General features: G+C 41.0%; 1 protein-coding gene across 3 annotated transcripts in view; it reads right to left on the minus strand.

Moving 5' to 3' along the window:
- Positions 1 to 7,760, minus strand: part of RAVER2 (ribonucleoprotein, PTB binding 2) — a 96,388-nt gene extending 88,628 nt beyond the window's left edge. For all 3 annotated transcript variants that reach the window (XM_064589021.1, XM_045897495.3, XM_064589022.1), the window contains exon 1: positions 7,184 to 7,760. In XM_064589021.1, the coding sequence (XP_064445091.1) occupies positions 7,184 to 7,426 (243 nt within the window). In that variant the 5' untranslated portion in view covers positions 7,427 to 7,760. The remainder of the gene's footprint in view (positions 1 to 7,183) is intronic.
- Positions 7,761 to 21,297: the final 13,537 nt, after the last annotated feature.

Genomic DNA, 21,297 nt, shown 5'->3' on the forward strand with positions numbered 1-21,297 from the left:
TTTATGTCACCCAAACAGACGGGGGTAGTCTCTATTAAATCGACCCAAACCATGTAAGTTAGTAAATAACGAGAGAAGAGTAGAGCCTCAAAGAAAAATCTGGGTGCTGTTAGGAAAGACAAGAGAAAGAAAGGAGACTGGGTAGGCGACAGAATCAGGTTCTCAGCAAGAAACATATGGCATACTCAAAAACTAAATAATTGGAGAGATTTTTTTTAAGAGACTACCTACAAAGGCATAAAAAAAGCCTACGGTTAGCAACAGTCCCCTATAACCCCTAAACCTAAGGAGGCAAGGACAATGATTACAACAGCCCTGAGATCGTAATTGCATGGAGAGTGCCATTGGAAAGAACCTTTGAAAGAGGAAAGAGCCAACTCAAGGTATCCTGGCAGAAAGGGAATGGGGTGAATAAATTCTCCAATCTGTCTCTCCGCCACCCTTTGATCTCCCACTGGTGGCTCTGGCCAAATGCAACCTAGAAACCAGAGGAGGAGAGAGCCTTGTTAGTGCAATCCACAGTAAATAAGCCTCCCAGGACACAGAACAGGTAAGAAGGATGGAGACAGATCTGGAGGAACAAATGAAAGATATTCAGCACAGCAGCCAAGGACAATCCTCTGCAGATAAGTAAAAGCCAAAATATACAGACTAGTGTTCTGACTTTCCCACTTCTCACTTCTTACCCCTCTCGGTGCACAGAGTAAGGCAATTACCTCCCTAAGCCAACAAAATAAAAACAGAGCCAAGGTTTCAGATAAGCATTTATAGAATATTTAAATTTATCGATAATTTTGTTTTCTTTATCTACATTTTAACATTCCTGGGGCACCTGGGTGGCTCAGTCTGTTGAGTGTCTGCCTTCAGTTCAGGTCATGATACCGCAGGCCCAGGATCAAGCCCCACATCTGCTTCTCCCTCTGCCCCTCACCCTGCTCCAGCTCGCTCTCACTCCCCTCCCCCGACCTCTCGCTCTCTTGCTCTCAAATAAATAAAATCTTATTTTTTTTTTAAAGATTTTATTTATTTATTTGACACACAGAGAGAGACAGCGAGAGAGGGAACAGAAGCAGGGAGAAGCAGGCCTCCCGCAGAGCAGGGAGCCCGATGTGGGGCTCGATCCCAGGAACCTGGGATCATTACCTGAGCTGAAGGCAGACGCTTAACGACTGAGCCACCCAGGCGCCCCTAAATAAAATCTTTTAAAAAAATAACATTCCTTTACTTGCCTGTTTCAGCTAGGCTAAGTAGAGCTAAGCATAAAACTTTCTGCCCACAAATAAGAAATGGGCTCTGGTAGCTCCTAAGGACAGCCGGCTCTAAGGTAGGGAAGGTAAATGCAAATAGTAGTAAGAGACAAAACTCAGGGGGTCAGAGGGATCCCTTTCAGCAACAGCCTTCCATCAGAGATGATTTATTGCTTCCCCGATGTTCAGAATCTTGTTTATTTAAAGAACAATTGCCTTAAATACAGCTTTTTCTTGCGTGCTGACATAAGGCCCAGGTGTACCCGTCAATGATCTAAAGCTGGGGGTGTCTCTGTTCCTGCACAAAGCTCTTTAGAGGTTATTGTACTATTTAGAGTAATCTTCAACTTCAGAAGCACCGTAGCTTAAATCATTGCTAAAATGCTAACCAACAGCACTAAATACCATCTGCCATATTCTTCTATGGGAAAATGTGGTACAACTCCAAAAAATAATTTATAGGCATAACCTACTCATTAATTAGGAAATGGCCTATAAATCACCTGAGACTTCTTTGGGCTGCTTGTTAACACACAGCATTGTGATGCTGACCACAAAGTACTGCTCTTCGCAAATGTTTTCAGATCAGAGAATAAGCATTGCTGAAACACTTTTCAAGAATTCCTGCCAAGACAAGAAACTTACCGAGCCAGTGGCGACCCAGAAATCTAGAAGATGTTCCTCTAGCAGCTTTCGGTGTCCTTGTTACATTGGGAATAGCATAATAAAACATGCAGAAAAGGGGTACAACTCATCATGAAATTCTGATTAACTACATCAGAAAATGATAACTTTTAAGTCGTGTAAACTACACTACGAAAAGTAACTTTTGGAAGTAAGCAAAATGCAAAACAAAATGCCTTTGTAGGTAGTCTCTTTAAAAAAGTCTCTCCAATTATTTAGTTTTTGAGTATGCCATATGTTTCTTGCTGAGAACCTGATTCTGTCGCCTACCCAGTCTCCTTTCTTTCTCTTGTCTTTCCTAATAGCACCCATTCTTGATAAGAAAAAGAATAATTTCAAAATACAAAAATATCCCAGTATTATCAGGAGAAAGTGAACAAGAGCCCAATACAAAAAGAGGCGGGAATTACTGAATATAGTATTAGAGAAAACAATGTATACTTGAAAATCTGTTAAAAAACAAAATGTATGTGAGAAAATTCTATCGGTTTTGACCAATATGAAAGAAAAACAGGAATAAGTAGCTTTTAAAAAGAAACTCAACTGGAGTTTTCTACATTAGGTGGTTTGTTATTCTAAAAAGTACTTAGTTGATAATACTATGCTTTCACACAGATCTCTGTGAATTAACCATCAAGCTTCTCAATTAACCATTATAATAGAGTACTTTGAAATGAAAGCTAATAATGCCCAGAGTGAGACAAGAGAATGTTTCTTCTATTACGGATCCTGGCTGTTAGCCCTAAGCACTTCACATTTTCTCTTAATTACACAAGAAAATCGCATTCAGATTCTAAAATCAACACAAGAACAAAACACATGTACACATACCCAACATGTTAGAAAAAAAAGTGAATTCAAACAACATAGGGAGTAAATGCCACTGTCTTCTCCATTTTGAAATCCCAGAATTAACAGTTCTTTGAAATAGAACCAGGCTAACTAACAAATATAAACAATGTATAGGAAGGGCAATAAAAAACACATATTAGGACATTACCTTAAATCAAAATTCTAAGTTCAGAGCTGCAAAAGACTATTCACGCACACACATTCACAATGGCTATTCTGAATAAGAACCAGTGTTCTCAACGTTACTATTCATGTAATTATAATTATTACAAATGTTATTTATGATAAATTACTACGATTACATTCCAAAACATAAACGTTCAAAGACATTACAATAAATATCCAAATCACAGTGGCCTGAAGCACTTGGGAGTCTAAGTAGCTTGAGAAAACTAGAGTAGAATCCAATGTAGGACTAAGAAGAAATGAGACTGCCATATAGGCAAGGGCCAAGTCACAAAAGGCCTAGAGTCTTAGATTTCTATCCTATTATGTTGTGCTTTCAAACCAAGGTCTGAGCACTCCATGGTCATAAACGGGTATGGAAAAATCAGAGGATAAATATGTGCATCTTCCATAAGTGTCAAGTTTATGAAAAAAATTTGGAGGACAGTGAAACAAGTTTAAGTCACTGTGTTTATATTAAATCCAAGTTTACTAGTAGAACATAAAATTAATATGAATTTGTCAGTGAGAACATGAAGCTTCAAAGCAATTTCATTCTTGGGGTAAGCTAACTGAGCTTCACTATTCCTTACAATTTGAGGAAAGGAGACATGTTGAGGGCCATTTGAGGAAGAGTCTGAGAAGCAGTGCTGGGAATGTAGAGCCCAGCCTCTCTCTTTTTTTTTTTTGCAGGAGAGTGACATGATTGGATTTGTGCCTGGGGGGGGGGGGGGGTAGTTCTCTCAGGGGAAGCAGTAAGCAGGATGGGCTAAAACATAGACAATAATAAGGGTAGATGATAAACAGAAAAGTTGTAATAGTCTGGGCAAGAGATGAAAAGGGACATGAACCAGAGCTGAGACGATGAAAACACAGAGGGCTAGGAGGATTCGAGAAGGCGTAGGCAGCCAACCAGACAGCACCTGGCTGACGGCACAGTAACTTAAATGAGGCAGCTTTTAAGAACTGTTTTTACCAAAAACGATAATTTGAGTAAGATTACTAAAAATCATGTTTAATAAAGGAAACACTCATGTTTTAAAAAGGTTAAAACAATATTATTGGGCTCCTACTAATCAGTTACAATGGAAATTTTCTAGAGACATCACTATACAGCTTGAGAACTAAAGTTAGGAATGGCCTCGATCCTTAATGTAATATTCTAGAATAAATGAATGAATGAACCTATAGAGTCTTCTAGAAAAGAACAGGAATTTGATATTTAAAATATCTGATTACTTAATAACTGAACAAAAAGTAGTAGCTTTTTCTTAAACCATGTTAGTTATTTCACAAGGAATAGTTTAGCCAAGCAATAAATGCTAAAAGGAACAACATAAAATTCAAGTTAAACCCTCACTTCTAAGTTGACAGTAAAATGCAGCCACTAAGAAAGACATTAGAATTAGACATTAGAATTGTGAAGGGAAATAAAAGATAAAATATAAAAAAATCCTTGCAAAATATATTTATAAAAATATTAGAACTTTAAGTATATGTTAATTTTATTCAACCAATAAAAATAGCAATGCTCAGTCTAATTAATCTAAAGACTGTCTTTTAATTGCTTTTAAAAATTAGCCTACTTTGGTCTATTCTACTTATTTAACACAGACCACATAGTTATGATTGTGAGCAGAAAACTAGCAAAGATACAAGTACAGAAGATGACACAAAAACACTACTCAAACACTGATATGTTTAGATTTTAAAACTACAGATCAGAAATATTAAAAACAATGTTTTATAATATAAATCATCATAGGAAAAATGCTAGAACAAGTCTGGAAACTAATCTCTAGATCCTAACAACTTTTTTTTTTGCTTTTAGATGAAATTCTTCAATTCTCAAAAAAACATGGCTTAAGAATTTAACTAAACATAAAAATTTAAGATACTTGGCAGTAAAAGACTCATCTAGACATGTAGATCTTATATCAATTTTATTCAATAGTTTATGCTTGCTACCTTACAGAAAATCCTAAGATTTAGGCCAAACATAAATTCATAAGAGAAAGGATATCGCAAAAATAGAAATCAGTATAATTCTCATAAAATCTCCATCCATCACTAGTGCCAAGTAATTAAAACTGTTCTTTTTTAGACCCTTTGATATATTTGTTCATGTCCCTTAATAAGGGAAATGAGAAAGATACCAACAGCAAAAACAAGGATAGAGCCAACTGCCTAGAATGTTGTGTCTAAATATTTTTAGAATGCAAGGAAATATAACAAAAATAGGTGACACTCTACAAACAAAGTAAGACACTTCTCCATCTCTTTTTTCCTAGATTATCTATACACAGAGCTGCTGTTCCTTGTTTGTTTTTTTTTTTCAATGCCACCTGCCTCTTCCAGTCATCACTCTTCCTGAGCCCCCTTGCTGTCTTCTGTTTACATGGGTAGGGGAAATTTGCTTCTATGAAATCAGTCCATTGCAGGTGTTCTTATAGTTAGCATCACAAAATATTACCTGACAGATGGAAAATGGTCAATAATGGAAAGAGCTGAAAGAAGGATGAGATACATTGTATTGACAGAGACTTCTTTACACTGTTTTTTGAAACAAAATGGCCCCTCATGTATATAGATTATAAGGTTATATGCTTTCATTTATTTTAAGGTCTAATTACATAATAATGAGGCATTGCTCTCATTACTTTATGGGTCTTATGGAAGAACTGCCCTGCAATTATCAACAGCCAGCCCACTTGCAATTCCCTGTATCCTGTTACAGGAGAAACTATATAAATCGGCCCAAATCTGCCACTATCAGCCCCCCCTCCCCCATCCACATAAATTCAAGCTATATATGAGATATACATGAACATCTAGACAATCAAGAAACCCTGAAGTACAAAGACATGGTGTCTCTCTTTCCTTTTTTTTTTTTTTTTTTTTGTGGTGAAACAAAAATACGTATGTATACATAGGCACAGGAGAAGGGAGAAGGATAATATCTCATGTTAACAATAGTTGTTTTTAAGTATCAAAAATACGGAAATATTTCCTTGCCATTGGTGACAACATGGATTATGCTAAGTGAAATAAGTCAGACTGAGAAAGACAAATGCCATATGATTTCACTTATACATGGTATCTAAAAAACAAAAGAACAAAAGACTCCTAGAACTGGTGGTTGCCAGAAGGGAGAAGGATGGGGGGGGGGGGTGAAACAGGTGAAGGAGATTAAGAGGCACAAACTTCCAATTATAAAATAAGTAAATAAGGGGTATGCGAAGTACACCATCGGGAAACTAGTCAATAACATTGTAATAACTTTGTATGGTGACAGATGGTAACATCGTGGTGAGCAATGCCTAACGTACGGAATTGTCCACTATGTAGTACACCTGAAACTAATATAACACTGTGTGTGTCAACTACAAGTAAACAGAGAAAAAAAATACAGGTGATTTCTATTCTTCTCCTTTGTGTTTCTCTGTATTTTCTCGCTTTTCTACAATGAGCATGTAGACTTTGGCACTAAAGTTAAATAGATGCAAAGTTTCTAATCTTGAAGCAACAGTTACCAGTTAATCTGGATCAAAGACTCAAAGTAGCCTATCTTTAAGCCTCCTTGAGTCACTGAGTAACAAATCCTCCAGTACTTGGCATGGCAGAGGTGGCCGCAAGGTTCCCCAAAGCTCAGCGATAACCTCTCCATTCCGGGGCTTTGGTAACCTGGGGAGGGGGGAGAGGGGAGGGGGACAGAGTTCTCCCATACAAACTTGGGCAAGTGCTTCTGCAACAGCAAAACTCACTTCCAGGTCTCCCATGACCCCGCCCCGCACGGCACACCCAAGTCCGGAGGACCCCGGAGGGACCCCCCAGAACCGTGCTGCATTGGCTCACCTCCACTCTCCTTCACCTACATTTCCCCTACTACTCCCGCGACCCTTTCTCCTTGCCCCGCACACGCAAGGGCCACAGGGGAAAGAAAAGAGCGGGGCGGGCTAAGGACAGCCTCCCCGGATTCCCGTGACCTTGGACCAGCCGCTTCGCCTCTCAGAGCCTCAGTTTCTCAATCTGCCACCCTCGCAGGGGGACCGCAGGCTCAGAAACCTGGGCGCTTTGCAAAAGCGACAGGCGGTTCTAACTCCGCACCGCCCCCCCTCCTCCCCTCGACCGTTCCAAGGCTCCGGGCACCAGCCTGGACGCCTCCGGGCAGCTTCCCACTGGAGCCCTGCTCCGATGCCCCCGGGACGGGTCGCCTCCCAGCACTGCCCTCGTACCTGGCAGTTGCTGTCCTGGGGCAGGTTTTTCACCAGGATTTTCCTGCGGTTGCTCAGCTCCCGGTGCATCCGCTGCAGCCGCGCGGCGACCTCTTCGGGGTGCAGCGCGCTGGGCGCGGGGCCCCGGGCGTCCTCGCTCGCGCCGCCGGAGGGGCCCGGCCCGCGCAGCGCCGACCCCGACCCCGCCGCGCCGCCCAGGCCTGCGCCCCCCTCGCCGCTGCCGCCTCCCGCCACCGCCGCCATCTTCCCCGGCGCCCCGCGGCTGCGGGCTCCTCCGGAGGCTCGAGGGGAAGCGGAGAGAGAAAGCGGGAGGAGGCCCGGGCGGGGGCGAGGCGCGCAGAGGCCGCAGAGTGGGCCCGGCCGTAGGGGGCAGGGAGGCGGCGCAGCAGCCAGCAGCCGGCGGGCGGGAGAGGAAACCTGAGCGCCGAGGAGGAGCCCGAGAACCACCTCGCGGGAACCTCCCCCTCGGGCCCCGGCCCCCGCGCTCGGGCGGCGCCCATCCCTGTCTCCCGCCCCGCGGGTGGGGGCCGGGGCGCCACCGCCCGGACACCTGTGCGGCCGCGGGCCCGTCGGCTCCCCTCCCCGCAAGGCCTTAGACGAACCCCCAGGCCTGGTATCCGGGGATGCGGCCCCTTGGCGGCAGCTTCCCGGGGGGGGGGGGGGAACCTCCTGTCCCCGCGCGGCCCCCCCACGTGACACCCAGCTGTCCCCGGGCTCTCCTCGAAACCCCCGCGCTGGGGCGGTTCGGGGGCTGCAGACGCCAATTCGGGCTCCCCTAAACCCAGGGAGGTGCCCCGCGGGCTCCGGACCTTAACCTTCTGTGCTCAAGATGTGCATATTTGGCAAAGAAGTTTGAGTTTACAATGAAAAATAAAGTTTGAGATTTTCTAGGGAGTACAAAGATATTCTGGAGGAAATTTTATATATTTGGAAAAACCTGATGGCAAAACATTTTCCTTGCTGTGTACTAGAAAGCCTGTGCTCTTCACCCTTCCCTGTCGTAAATTTACTAAAATGTAATGGTTGCATGTGCAACATATAAAGCGATACTGAAGCAAAGACTAACATGGAAGAGGAGCTACGGCAGGGGGCTGGAGAATACCTTGAAGCATTTTAATTGAAACCTAGAGGGAGAGTTACATTGTAGAACTATGCTCAAAGTGATGTTACAGAGCAAACCGTCAGCAACCTTTGGCGTCAGCCCAAATGACTATCAGAGAGGACTAAGCATCTTACGTGTGTAGCATGCAAACACATATATATATGCAGACACACACACACCACACACACACATATGCACTCTCACACACACAGGCATTAGAATACAGAAATAGTAAAATAAGGTTTCTGTGTGATAGGGACTCAGTCTCATTGGGAGAAAATTATACGATAATTATAATTAAATGTGATAAACAGGCAAACAAACTTCAGGAGTAGCCCTAGAAAATAGTGCTCTGAGTCTAAGTTTAGTGATGTTGCTTTTGCTAAAAATATTTTTCAAACTGCTTTTTTGGTATTCAGAATCTCTGGCAAATTTTTTGGCATAGTTTCTATGGTAGTGAATATGCATCTCTCAGAGACGGGTTTGACTTTGAAAATAATTAAATGTTATTTGAGCCAAGTCCAGTAAATGAATCAGGTGTTGATTATGCTTTTGGAATTATGGTTATATAATTAGAGTTTGGGGTCCCAAGAGGGGTGTGATTACAATGTTATCAAGTTATTAAAGCAATTTTATTAAGTGGGTACTTGAATGTGATCCCACTCCTGGAACAATATTGCTGTGTCCTATAGGGTGGTCCTTTCAAACGACTTCCCAGTCCAGTGAGAGATGTATACCAGAGTGGGAAATACATTCTACATCACAACCCAGTAAACACACACACACACACATATAGATGTAACAAAGATTTTATGAAACAACATACTCTTAACCTGATGCAGCACATTCTAGTATTTTCTATTCTGTTCCCTTTTTTTTTAATTGCTGGGTTGATATGCTAATGAATCATTACTCACATTTTGATAAACACCACTCTAGTTTGCTAATCAATGATTTTCCTCATTACTCTGGCTGAGCTGTTTCCAAGGAATTCAGGGAAACAATAGAACTTACTGATTTTAAATTATTTAACTGAATTGATTATTATTGCCACATGAGAGAAATGGATGGAAACTGCAAAGACTTGGACATGTCACTATAATTCCAAAGAGTTCCTCTCATTCCAGGTTTTAGCCTGACTCTTTAAATAGCAGCTCCCATGGCAAATTAGAGGAACATTCTAATCTGAACCTGAAGTGGTGTACAATTACCAAGCTGCAACGTATTTACCAATAACCACAGATAATTATCATGATCTGTATAATTACCTTGTTCTTAAAACTTGAGCAGTGCTCACTTGTGCCTTTTATTTTAAAAATTTTTGGTGGTTGTTTTTATGTATTTTTAAAGCTCTGCAATTGGGGGAAAATGTTGGAGAAGTTTAATAAGTCCCAGTTGATAATAACTGAGCCTCTTGTAGCCAAACAATCTTATGCTTGTATATTACGCTAATGTGATGAAAACAGGTTAAGCATGTGACAAGTCCTGTCAACTCTAAGAATCTTTTAAGTATCCTTTGTTTGTTCAGTGATGTATAGTAATTACCTGCAATGTACCAGGTACTATACAACACACACCAAATTTGATCGATTTTTATTTGGAAATGGTCTTTTCCCTGAGGAAAGTAATTGCAATTCAGTAACCGCAGATTTGGCATGATTAAGTACTATGAATAAAGGACTCTTAATAGCACAGAGGAGTGTTTGATTTTGATGCAGGGGAAGGTATCATGAGGAACTGGGTCTTGAAGACAAGCAGGAGTTTTCTAGGTGACAAAGGGTAAATATTAAAATAGGAAACAGAGGGGCACCTGGGTGGCTCAGTTGGTTAAGCGACTGCCTTCGGCTCGGGTCATGATCCTGGAGTCCCGGGATTGAGTCCCGCATCGGGCTCCCAGCTTGGCGGGAAGTCTGCTTCTCCCTCTCCCGTTCCCCCCTCTTGTGCTCTCTCTCTCACTCTCTCAAAAAAAAAAAAAAAAAAAAAAAAATCTTAAAACAGGAAACAGAAAAAGACCCACAAGCATCAAAGGGACTGGCATGTCCATGAAATAATAAGTTTGGTGTTAATGAAGGCTGTGCTACTTTTGAGAGATGAGCAGAAAAATAAATGAGAAAGATGGCCAGTGCCATTCCATTTTAAGAAGTTGGTTCCACTTTAAGTCAGCGCTTTAGTATGGCACAAAAGGCAAACTCATAGAGAGAAGCAATATTAGAGGCTTTTAGCAAATGACATTGATCAGATATAGCTTTAAAAAAAATAATTCTGACAACAACTGAGAGAATGATCTTAGCAGGTCTTATGTTAGGGAGACCAGTTAGAAATCTTTTGATAGGCAGTAAAAACATTTGAGGGCTTATACTGAAGTAGAATACTTCAGTAACACAGTAACACAGGTATTAAGTGTCATGTAACCTATTGTGTATTAAGGGTATAGAGCTTTACGTAGGTCACCTATGCTTTTATTCTTTATTTTTTCTTTATATTATTTAATTTCTTTATATTATTTAATTTTACACCCTATAATCAACATGTAATGTAGCTAGTACCTACTTCTTTAACCAATGAGGAATCAAAGGCAGAGAAAGTAACCTGTTCAAAGTCACAGAGCAGGCAGGGGCCCCAGGATTCCTATGCAAATCCATTGGCTTTTTGAGCTCAGGTATGTGAACTTGTGTAACTGTAGCTGAAGGAGGGGCTAGATTTGTGAGACTTGAGAGAAACACAGTAGAAGCAGAACATAGTGATGGAGAAAGCAGGATCTGGAGTTAAAATACCTGGATCCAATTCTGTGTAACGGGAGCAAGTTATTTAAAACATAAGAGAATAGTTCAAATATGCCGAGCCTCAGACTTTTCATCTCTAGACAGAGATAACAGCACCCACAGGCTATTATTAAAGGCTATTATGAGGATCAGATGAGGTAATGTATAGAAAGGGCTTAGGAGACTGCTTAGCTCAAGGGCTAGATTAAAAGGCAGCCACAGTAGTGGGAGTAGAAATAATAGTAGTAGTAAATTCTCATTAATTATTTTTAGAAGTCTTGGCAACCCACTGGATGTCAGCAAAGAGAAAGAAGTGAAGAATGGCATCGTGGTTTCTAATATGAGAGACTGGATGGGGGTGATGCCACGAACGAAGGAGGGAACAGTTTAAGAAGATACGAAGCTCAAGGTAGGCATCTGAGCTTCAAATACTGCAGGACATCTGGATACATATGCCCATAAACTGTAAGAAAACCAGGTAGTCAAAATGAGATTGCATGAGATCATCCAGGCTGAGTGTGTATTGAAAGAGAAGTCCAAGCAATAGGACTTTAGGGAACAGCATTTAAAAGCCCGAAAAGAAAGAAAGTGGATGGTAACTTGACAGGGCTTTTAAGATGGCGCTCCTAAAAATAGCACCAGGTAAAAATGAAAAGGATGTCCAGCAAACATAGTTATATCACATTAGGTATTTCTCCCTGTTTTCTTATCTCCAGTTACCTTAGTGGTGATCTCTAGCTCCTGATTCTTGACTCCAGCTCTCTGTGACAGCCTCTGGCACCTCCCCTCCTTGGCTTCTGTGTCTTCACAGTATTGGTCTTGGTTGTTTTCGTGGCTTGCTTCTCGAATCGCGAGCTGAACCGACTCACCACTGCTTTTTGCTACTGACCTTGCATTCCATGATATGCCAGCTATAAAAGATACCCAAAATCAGGAAGAAAAAAAAAAAGACTGGAAGTGAACTAGAAAGTATAGCTTCAGAGAAGCCAAGAAAGCAAAATGTTTCAAGAAGGAGAATAGTCAACGTGTAAATGCCGCAGAGAGGGCAAACAGAATGAGGACTGAAATGGAGGTAATTGGATTTGGCAGCTAGGAAGCTGCTGGTGTCTTCGAATAGGAACAACTCCCCCTAAAGAGGGGCGCCTGGGTGGCTCATTCGTTAAAAGTCTGCCTTCTGCTCAGGTCATGATCCCAGGGTCCTTGGATCGAGCCCTGTGCTCAGCAGGGGAGTCTGCTTCTCTCTCTTCCTCTGCCCCTGCTTGTGCTCTCCTTCTCTCTCAAATAAATAAAATTTAAAATAAAGAGAAAGAAAGGGGTAAAGGGACTAGAGACTAATCTATGAAAAAGAACTGGTGAGATTAACTTTGTACCTTCTAATTTTCTCCATGAAGCAGAAAGAAGATCATCCTCTGATAGTGAGGAGATTTGGCAGGAAAATAGAAATTGTATCCACATAGGTGATTTACATATATAGAATTCTCATGACCACCCTTGCAGTTGGTATTATTACCCCATGTTATATGTTAGCAGCTGACATAATGAAGTGAAGTCATGCAGCTAGTGTGAGGCAAATTTAGAACGCAAACCCAGGTCTGTTGCCAAATTCCCTGTGTTTCTTATTGCATTTAGCCACCAAGGGGAATGTGGAAGTATTGATGGAGTAATAATAGGTATACTATTATAAATATCATTACTTCTATATTAGTATATAATAGTGGTAAGAAGGATGAATAAGGTGAATCAGATGATGGTGGTGCTCATGGTAACAAAGAGATAAATGTTTATGTTGCTTAAAATTTAATGACAACGTCTAACTTTAGGCTGTAAAGCACAGTGCCCAAGAGTACCTACAATTAAAGGATGTTACTTAATACAAATGACTTTTCTGAGTTTCATTTCACAAAATATCGTTTATAGACTTTGCTTTTGTCATAATCTAAGCATGTCTTTAAAATATTTATAAGCTCTAACTTTATGTTTACTTTTATTTCCAAGGTTCTGAAATATATTTTGAAAATTATAAATATGTGAACTGTAAACATTTCCCTTGAACTTTGAATTGTATTAAATAATATAAAAAGAATTTTACATTTTGTCACTGAAGTTTGAATTCTTTCCACACCCTGAATTACAGAAGTCTTTCTATCACTTTCTAATACACTTTCTATCAAAAATGTAATTTTTAAAAATGGTAGCTATAAAGTTATAGAAAAAGCAATAAAACAGGGGGCATGAATATTTGAAAGATAATAAAGTATAACCCAGCTGTCTAGCAGGGAAATCAATCTTTTTAAATTGTAAAGTTTTTGGGTAGACTGGAGGGAGTTACCATTTAAGCAAGTGACATTTAAAAAATCATTCTGCTAAAAATCTTTTTAAAATGTATATATAAGGGAGTATATATTTACTTCACAGGACAGATAATACTCAACCTGACTATCTTTTTTGCGATGATTCCAATAATAGAGTGATTGTTCTCTGGGTATATTGAGGATTATAGAATGATTTTTTTCCCTACATTAAAAGGCTCCATAAAGCTATGCCTTCTTAATTCTTGTGTCTAATTATTATAGATTTTTTTTGCCTCATTTCTTCTGTAGGCCCATTTATTCACAGACTCGTTCATGCCTGTCGTAACATTAAACTAGTCCATCCAACCCATACACATGTAAATAAAGGTAAAATTTGCACAATGCCTGCTTATCCACAATGCTCCTTGGCTGGCTCCCATTCCATTTTCCAGCTGGCCTCCCGGTTGTGGCTTTTTTCCTTCCTGCTCTTACCCCTTGGACTTGATTGCATTGCTCTTCCACTCAGCTCTTCCTTCAAGGAGTGTATGGAGTATAGTTGGCCAATCGCCTCCAGCTAGCTGCTGCATCTCCAGGCCCGCAGCATTCATACTGAGGCCATTCTCCCTGCAGGAGGCTCCCAGTCAGTTCCTAAACCCAGTGGGGCCCTATAGCTGGGCCATTTCTGCCTCACCTAAGATTTCTCCAGTGGGCAATCTTTGTTTGGGGACTCCTCAGTTGCCTGGCCAGACTTTCTCCAAGCTGCACTGTGGCCCGGGGCTCTTCCTACCTGATCTTCTCTCCTTTAGCAGGTGTCAGACCTGCCTGTGGTTTGAAGGCTCTCCGCACCTACTCTTGCTCCCCTCCTCTTTATCCTTCGCAGATGTTTTCTCAATACATCTTTTGCACATCTAATTTTGGTTTGGTGTCTGCTACCCAGAGGACCCAACTGACACAGTTGGTAAAAAAAAAAAAAAAAAAAAGGTCCAAGAAAGCAGACAGTAAAATTAGGTTTAGGGATTGTTCACTCATGCTTGGCTGGCAAGTAGGACCTCATCCTACTTGGAATGTGGGGAACAGAAAGTTCCTGGCATAAGGAAGCCCCAGGATTGCTGAAGATTTCACTGTTGGGGACTTGGGAATGCATCTCTGTAGAGGGAAACAGTTTTGCTAGTATGATGACTTAGACACTTGAAAGATATGGGGACAATAATGCCTACAAGTATAGTGGTGTGGACTGGTTATATCAAAGTTCTATTGATGCCTTGCAGAGGGATAATGAGAAACTGAGAAAGCATGGAAGAGTAAAAGGCACAGTTGTGAGAGACGGAGAGCCTGTTTGAGCACTTTCTTGGAAAGTGGGATTTAATACCATTGCAAGGACTACCCTCCACCTCAGAGGATGGGGCAAACCCACCGTAGGGTGGCTCTTCGAAACCTAGAAGGCTGAAGTTGAAATGCCCGAGTTGCCATGACAGATGGTAGAGGAAGAAATAAAAGGGCTATAGGAAGGAGTATGTTAGAATGGCTTCATAACATGAGACCAGAGAACCCACCAGAAGATTGTGTTCCATAGCAGGGCCTGGAGAACACACTGTTCTCCAAGGCCATCCTCAGTGCACTGGTGAGAGGGGGCATCAGCATCATTAAGAAGTCTAGTGGTAGCACTCCTTACAGGCCAGAGATAAAGCTGTCACAGATTTAAGTTCATTCATACCAACAGGGATGATAGCACTTGAAAATAATAGAAGCCACATAACAAAACTTAACTGCCAGAAGCCAGGGGGGGCCACCATTACTATAACTACCAGCAAAATTGGAATAGCTGTCAAGGGAGCATGACCCATAGAAAGCTGTGGAAATGGTTAAGAGAATCTGATGTCCTTAGTTGCAAAATAGGACAACGAATGAGAGTGCCATTTAACCTCTATAATCAGAAACAGGCAAGAACAGAGAAGCAGGAAGATAGGGGTAGGTGCCCCAATAAAAATTCATGCTCAGTTTCTAACCCTGAGACAAATTTAAAATAATTAATTAGCATAATTTATTAATGATATAATTTTGGATATAACCATGGATATAATTTTTTTAATCTCTCGAAGTGACCACAAGGTGTCTCCCCTTTTTTTAATTCAACATTTTTCCAGTTTTATTGGGAAATAATTGACATATATCCCTGTATAAGTTTAAGGCATACAGCATGGTGGCTTGATTTACGTATATTGTGAAATGTCTGCCACAATAGGTTCAGTTAACATCTAACTTCTTATATAGATAAAAAAAAAAAAAAGAAAGAAAAAAAGGAAAAAATTTTTTCTTTGTGATGAGAACTCTTAGGATTTACTCTCTGAATAACTTTCATATATATCCTATAGCAATTTTAGCTATGATCATCATGTTGCACATTACATCCCTAGTGCTCATTTGATCTTGTAACTGGAAGTTTGTACATTTTGACCACCTTCCCATCTGCCCCCCACCCTCCACCTCTGGTATCCACAAGTCTGATCTCTTTTTCTATGAGTTTGGGTTTTGTTTTTTTTTTCTTTTTAGATTCCACATATAAGTCAGATCATATTTCACTTTGCATGATGTCTCCCAGGTCCATTGATGTTGTCACAAATGGTAGGACGTCCTTGTTTTTTATGGCTGATTCCATTGTATATGTGTGTATAATACCACAACTTTTTAATCCATTTTTCTATCGATGGACTCTTAGGGCATTTCCCTGTCTTGGCTATTATAAATAATGTTGCTGTGAACATGGGAGTGCAGATATTTTTTCAAGTTAGTGTTTTCATTTCCTTTGGATATATTCCCAGAGTGCAATTGCTGGATCATATAGTAGTTCAATTTTTAATTTTTTGAGGATCCTCCATATTGTTTTCATAGTGGCTGCACCAATTCTGAGATGATTTTCAGACCGAGAATGCAGTGACTGAAAGATGGCTGTGTCCCAAGGGGGAAGAACCCTACAAAACCAGGTCAAGTATTAACCGTAATAATTTCCCCAGTCCTGCCCCAAAGGGACCTTCAGCCATTTCCACAGGTGACTATGCACTGGACAAAGGAGGATGACTGCACATATTGAGGACTTCTGGACATACTTTCAGAGCTGACATTGATAACTGAAAACCTTAAGTGTCATCATGACCATCAAGGGTTTTGAGACCCAGTTAATAAATATAGTCTGGGTCTACTGGGTTCATGACCCTAGCTGGTGGTCATTTCATTCATCCTTGGTGAAAAATTAGGATTAACATTCATGACAGTTTTACTCATTTAGGTCCCTGGCCAGTAGGGGAAGAACCATCGTATTGGGGAAGGCCAAGAGGAACCTTCTGAAGCTACCACTTCCCCAAGCCATGATAATAAATGAAAAATAATATTGCATCCCCCAAATGATGGCAGTTCTATTGTGATAACTAACTTTATGTGTCAACTTGGCTAGGCCACAATGCCTAGATATTTGGTTAAACATTATTTTTGATATTTCTAGGAGAGTATTTTTGGAGGAAATTTCCATTTAAACTGGTACACTTAAGTAAAGCATACGGTCGTGGACTTCACCCAATCAGTTGAAAACCTGAATAGAACAAAAAGCTGATCTCCCCTGAATAAGAGGGAATTATGCCGCAGACTTCAACTGTAACATCTGCTCTTCCTGGTTGGCCAGCTGACTGCTTTTGGATTCGAATTATAACTCTTCCTGAATCTCCAGCCTGCTGGTGTCCCTCATCAGATTTTGGACTTGCCAAGCCTCCACAATCACATTAGCCAAATAAGTATCTTTTAAAAAATGCTTTTTTTAGAAAAAAAAAATTTATTTACTAAAGCATATACACCCCTATCGGTTCTATCAGTGTGGAGAATCCTGACTAATACAACCACTACTGAAGACTTAAAGGCTACATGTAGAGGTCCCTCTCTTATCTCCATTTAATTCACCAATCAGATACCTTTAAAACCACATGGATCCTGCACAATGATTACAGACTTCTGCAAGCTCAACCAGGTAGTAGCTCCATGGCTGTTGCTATGCCAAGCAGGATGTTGATGGTAAACAGATCACCAAGGCCTCAGCTATGTAATATGCAAACATTGATCTGATGATTGTATTCTTTTCCATACCAATCAGAAAAGAGGATCAGGAAAAAAAAAAAAAGAAAAGAGGATCAGGAATAGTTCACAATGACAAGGAATGGATAACAAGATTCATTTATAGTTTCACGCCAGGGCTGTGTTAACTCTCCACACTCTGTCATAATATAGTTCAAAGATTGCATCATCACATCAATCCAAAATGTTAGTGATAGAATGCTGATCTGGCAGGACAAGGAAGAGTTGGTTTGTATGCTGGAGGCCTTGGCACATGAGCTTCAGAAGGTGGAAGATAAAACCTATGTAGCTTCAGGGACCTACCACTTCAAGAAAGTTTTTAGGAGTTCATTGACCAGGGGCAGGTCAGGACATCTCCTCTAAAGTAAAAGACAAATTGCTACATCTTATATTTTCTGCTACAAACAAAGAAGCACAACACCTGGTGAACTTCTTTGGGTTCTGGAGGCAACCAAATCTATACCTAAGAGTGGATCTATATTCCAGCCTATTGACCTGGTGACATGGAAACCTGCCAGCTCTGAGTCGAAACTGGAGCAGAAAAGAGGCTGGCAGGAGGTGTAGCTCAAACTCTAGCTCAAACAGTCGTACCACCGGAAGATGAGAGATGAGGAAGTCTGCAGTGGAAACATGTGATGGACATATGGAAGTGGACGTGAAGTGTGAAGTGAGTATTACATATTAATGCCCACCAAAAAGCATCTACACTGGCAAAGGTACTGAAAAAACATTAGCCAAAATTACTCGGCTAGTCGATGTTAGCCAGCCTTCATCATTGGTCATCCCAGAATCGACACAAGGGACACATAAATGAAATGGCTGTGGTGTTAAAGAGGGCATCAATGTATGGGCTTCACAGCATGAATACCTACTTACAGAGACCAATCTAACTACTGCTGCCTCAGAATATCCAACCTACCAGCAGTAGAGACCAACACTGAGACCTGGTATGGCACTATTCCTCATGGAGATCAATACCCAGTTGGTGGTCACTGAGCTCTTCAGTCCTGGAAGGGCCCGCAGTTCATCCTCACAGCGATAGATACCTATTCTAGGTCGGGATTTTCCTTTTCTGCCTGAAGAGCTTCAGTTAGCATCACTATCTAGGAGTTTATACAATGCTTGATTCATGGACATGGAGTTCCATATTGCATAGCATCTGACCAGGAATGCCACGTTACAGTGAAAGAGATCCAAGATTGGGTCCTTGACCACATAATCCAGTGATCCCTCACCATCCTCAAATAGTCAGCCTAATAGAATGTTGGAACAGCTTACTAAAGCACAGCTGAAATACCATCTTGGAAGCAATACTCTGTAAACATAGGATGACCTCATTTGGGATACAGTATATGCATTGAATCAAAGACCTCTATATAGCACTGGATCTCCAAATGAAAGAATACCTGTACGCAGAAACTCAAGGGTAGAAGCAGTTATGGCCGACTTGCCATCACTACCAATGATCCACTGGAGGACATTTTGCTTCTTATCCCTACAACTCTGAGCTCAGAGTGGGTGAAGTTCTTATCCCCACAAGGAGTACACTCTTGCCAGGGTGATAGCAAAGCTTCCATTTAACTTAAGCTAGGCTGCTGCTTAAGCATTTTGGACTCCTTGTATGCATAGCCAGCAGGCAGGGAGAGAAGTCACCATCTTTGCTGGGGTAATAGACCCAGAACAGCAGGAGGAAATAAGGTTGCATTTTCACAAGGTGATCCATTTGGGTGCCTCTTAGTACTTCCTTAACCAATTATAATCACGAATGGACACATGTAGCAATGTTAGCCTGAGAAGGATGATTACCATGGAATTAGGTCCCTCAGGAATGAAGGTTTGGGTCATTCTGCCAGGTAAGCCAACAGGCTCAACAGAGGTGAGAGTTAAGGATGAGGGGAATTTAGAAGGGACAGTGCAGGAAGGCAACAATGAATACCAACCACTTACAGTTCTGAGACCAACTATAGCCTCTGGAGATGTAGTTTTTTTCCCCGTTAACCTCTCTCTTTGAAGTTTTCTCTCAGGAAGAGAGGCTCACAGGAACTATGGAAGAGCTGCTCCCTAGACGTGTGTGGAGAAGGGTACCTGTGGCATAAAAAGTGGACTGTAGCAGCCTTACAGGTCGGCCACTCAGATTTCCCTTCCAAAGAATTTGCTGAGAGGAGTATAGCAGGCTGACCATCTCCAGCTGCTGCCTTTTGTGGCCCAGCACATCATTCATTACTGAGGCCAGGCTGTCCCCACACTGCTTCCAGCTAATGACTGAGCACAGCGGTATTCTCAGAGCTGGGCCATTTCTGCCCGGAATGTAACTGGTCCAGTGGGCAATCTTTCCTAGGGCACATGCCACTGACCTTGCTGCCATGCATTCTACAAGATTCCCCTTCCTTTCCTTTCTCTTTTCACAGAGGTCAGACCTCTACTGTGGCCTGAGAGCCCACCTCCCCCACTTCAGCTTCCTTTATCCTTCATAGGCATTCCCCACAGTGAATTTCTTGCCTGTCTCACTCTATCGTGGTATCTTGCTTCTTAGAGGACCCAAAGTGAGACAAGGTGTTTTTTGAATTTTGATATTTAGAATTCCCTACAAGCTTTGACATATGCTCATTGTTTAGTTTAGTCTTCTGCCATTTTACATAATTCCCTCAGTTTCATCCCTTTAGTTTCCAGGCCCTGGCATATTTCCATGTTATGTTTGTCAATCCTTACCAGAATCTGGCATTCGAGCACATTTTAAAGACCATATCTAATTAGCACAGTCCTGACAACAGTCTTATCACTAATTAGTAGTGGATTGCAGTCCTTGGACAATTATTGCTTTTGAAGCCAAACTAACAGGTGCTTCACATCATCAATGCATAAATTACCTGATCTCATTTAGTAGATAGTTTAAAACACACACACACACACACACACATTAAATTTCCCTTCACAGATTCTACATTCCTACCTCTCCTCTGAGCCAACTGAGGTATGGGTTTTCAAGTTAATTCCTCTCATTTCTTCCCAAATATATTGCTGAATCTAAATTCCTAGGATTCTCTAGTTACAGGCTAAATTTCTTGTAGAATCATTAGCATTTGAACTGCCCACTCAAAAGGAGCGTTCCTACAACTGCCTCTGTTTGCAGCTAAATTTACATCCCTCCATTTTGCTGTATTCCAGTTTTCTTGCCAAGGCTTCCATTTCTTTTTTGGTTGTAATATTCCATTACCCCTTCTGCTTTTGCACTCAATTGTCCATTTACGGGCAGCATTTTGCTTTTCTTCATCCAGTAACAGAAACCCAACCTTTGAAGTTGTACTATTCTAGAATAGTTTTCACATGAGCACAGATCTTTTTCCTAATGTACTTTGCAGCTGGTGAACTTATTCCTTACACAGAAAAAGATTCCAAGATAAGGCATGATAAACAAAACCTTAGTAAAGTAGGTTAGTGCTAATTTTGTACATACTGTTGAAAGTTTCCCAGGTACCCATAATTACAGGAACCTATATCTTTGATGCACATTTAATGCAATGATAAATATTTCACTTACAGTATGTCCATTCATGGAGCTCATCAAGTTTCCACTGAATTGAGTCTAACATAGTACAAGCATATCTATGCCTGCTTCATGCTGACCACCTTGGAGAGTCATATGTCTAAAGGAGTTTTATATATCACCTCTGCTGCATTTGGGCAGAATTGTATATAAACAACCCAGATAGGATGAAAAACTCCCCAAGAAAGTTAATAACCAGTTAGCTCTAGTTTAACAATAAGCACAGTCAGGAATTTTTCTTTGAATATAGAAATCTCTCTGTTATGGCTTAAATCCATTTGTTTAAAAAATATTTATTA

The sequence above is a fragment of the Mirounga angustirostris genome, unplaced genomic scaffold (assembly GCF_029215605.1).
Source record: "Mirounga angustirostris isolate CCGP_5_RB_7025 unplaced genomic scaffold, mMirAng1.0.hap1 SCAF_4, whole genome shotgun sequence".
Taxonomy (NCBI): Eukaryota; Metazoa; Chordata; class Mammalia; order Carnivora; family Phocidae; genus Mirounga; species Mirounga angustirostris.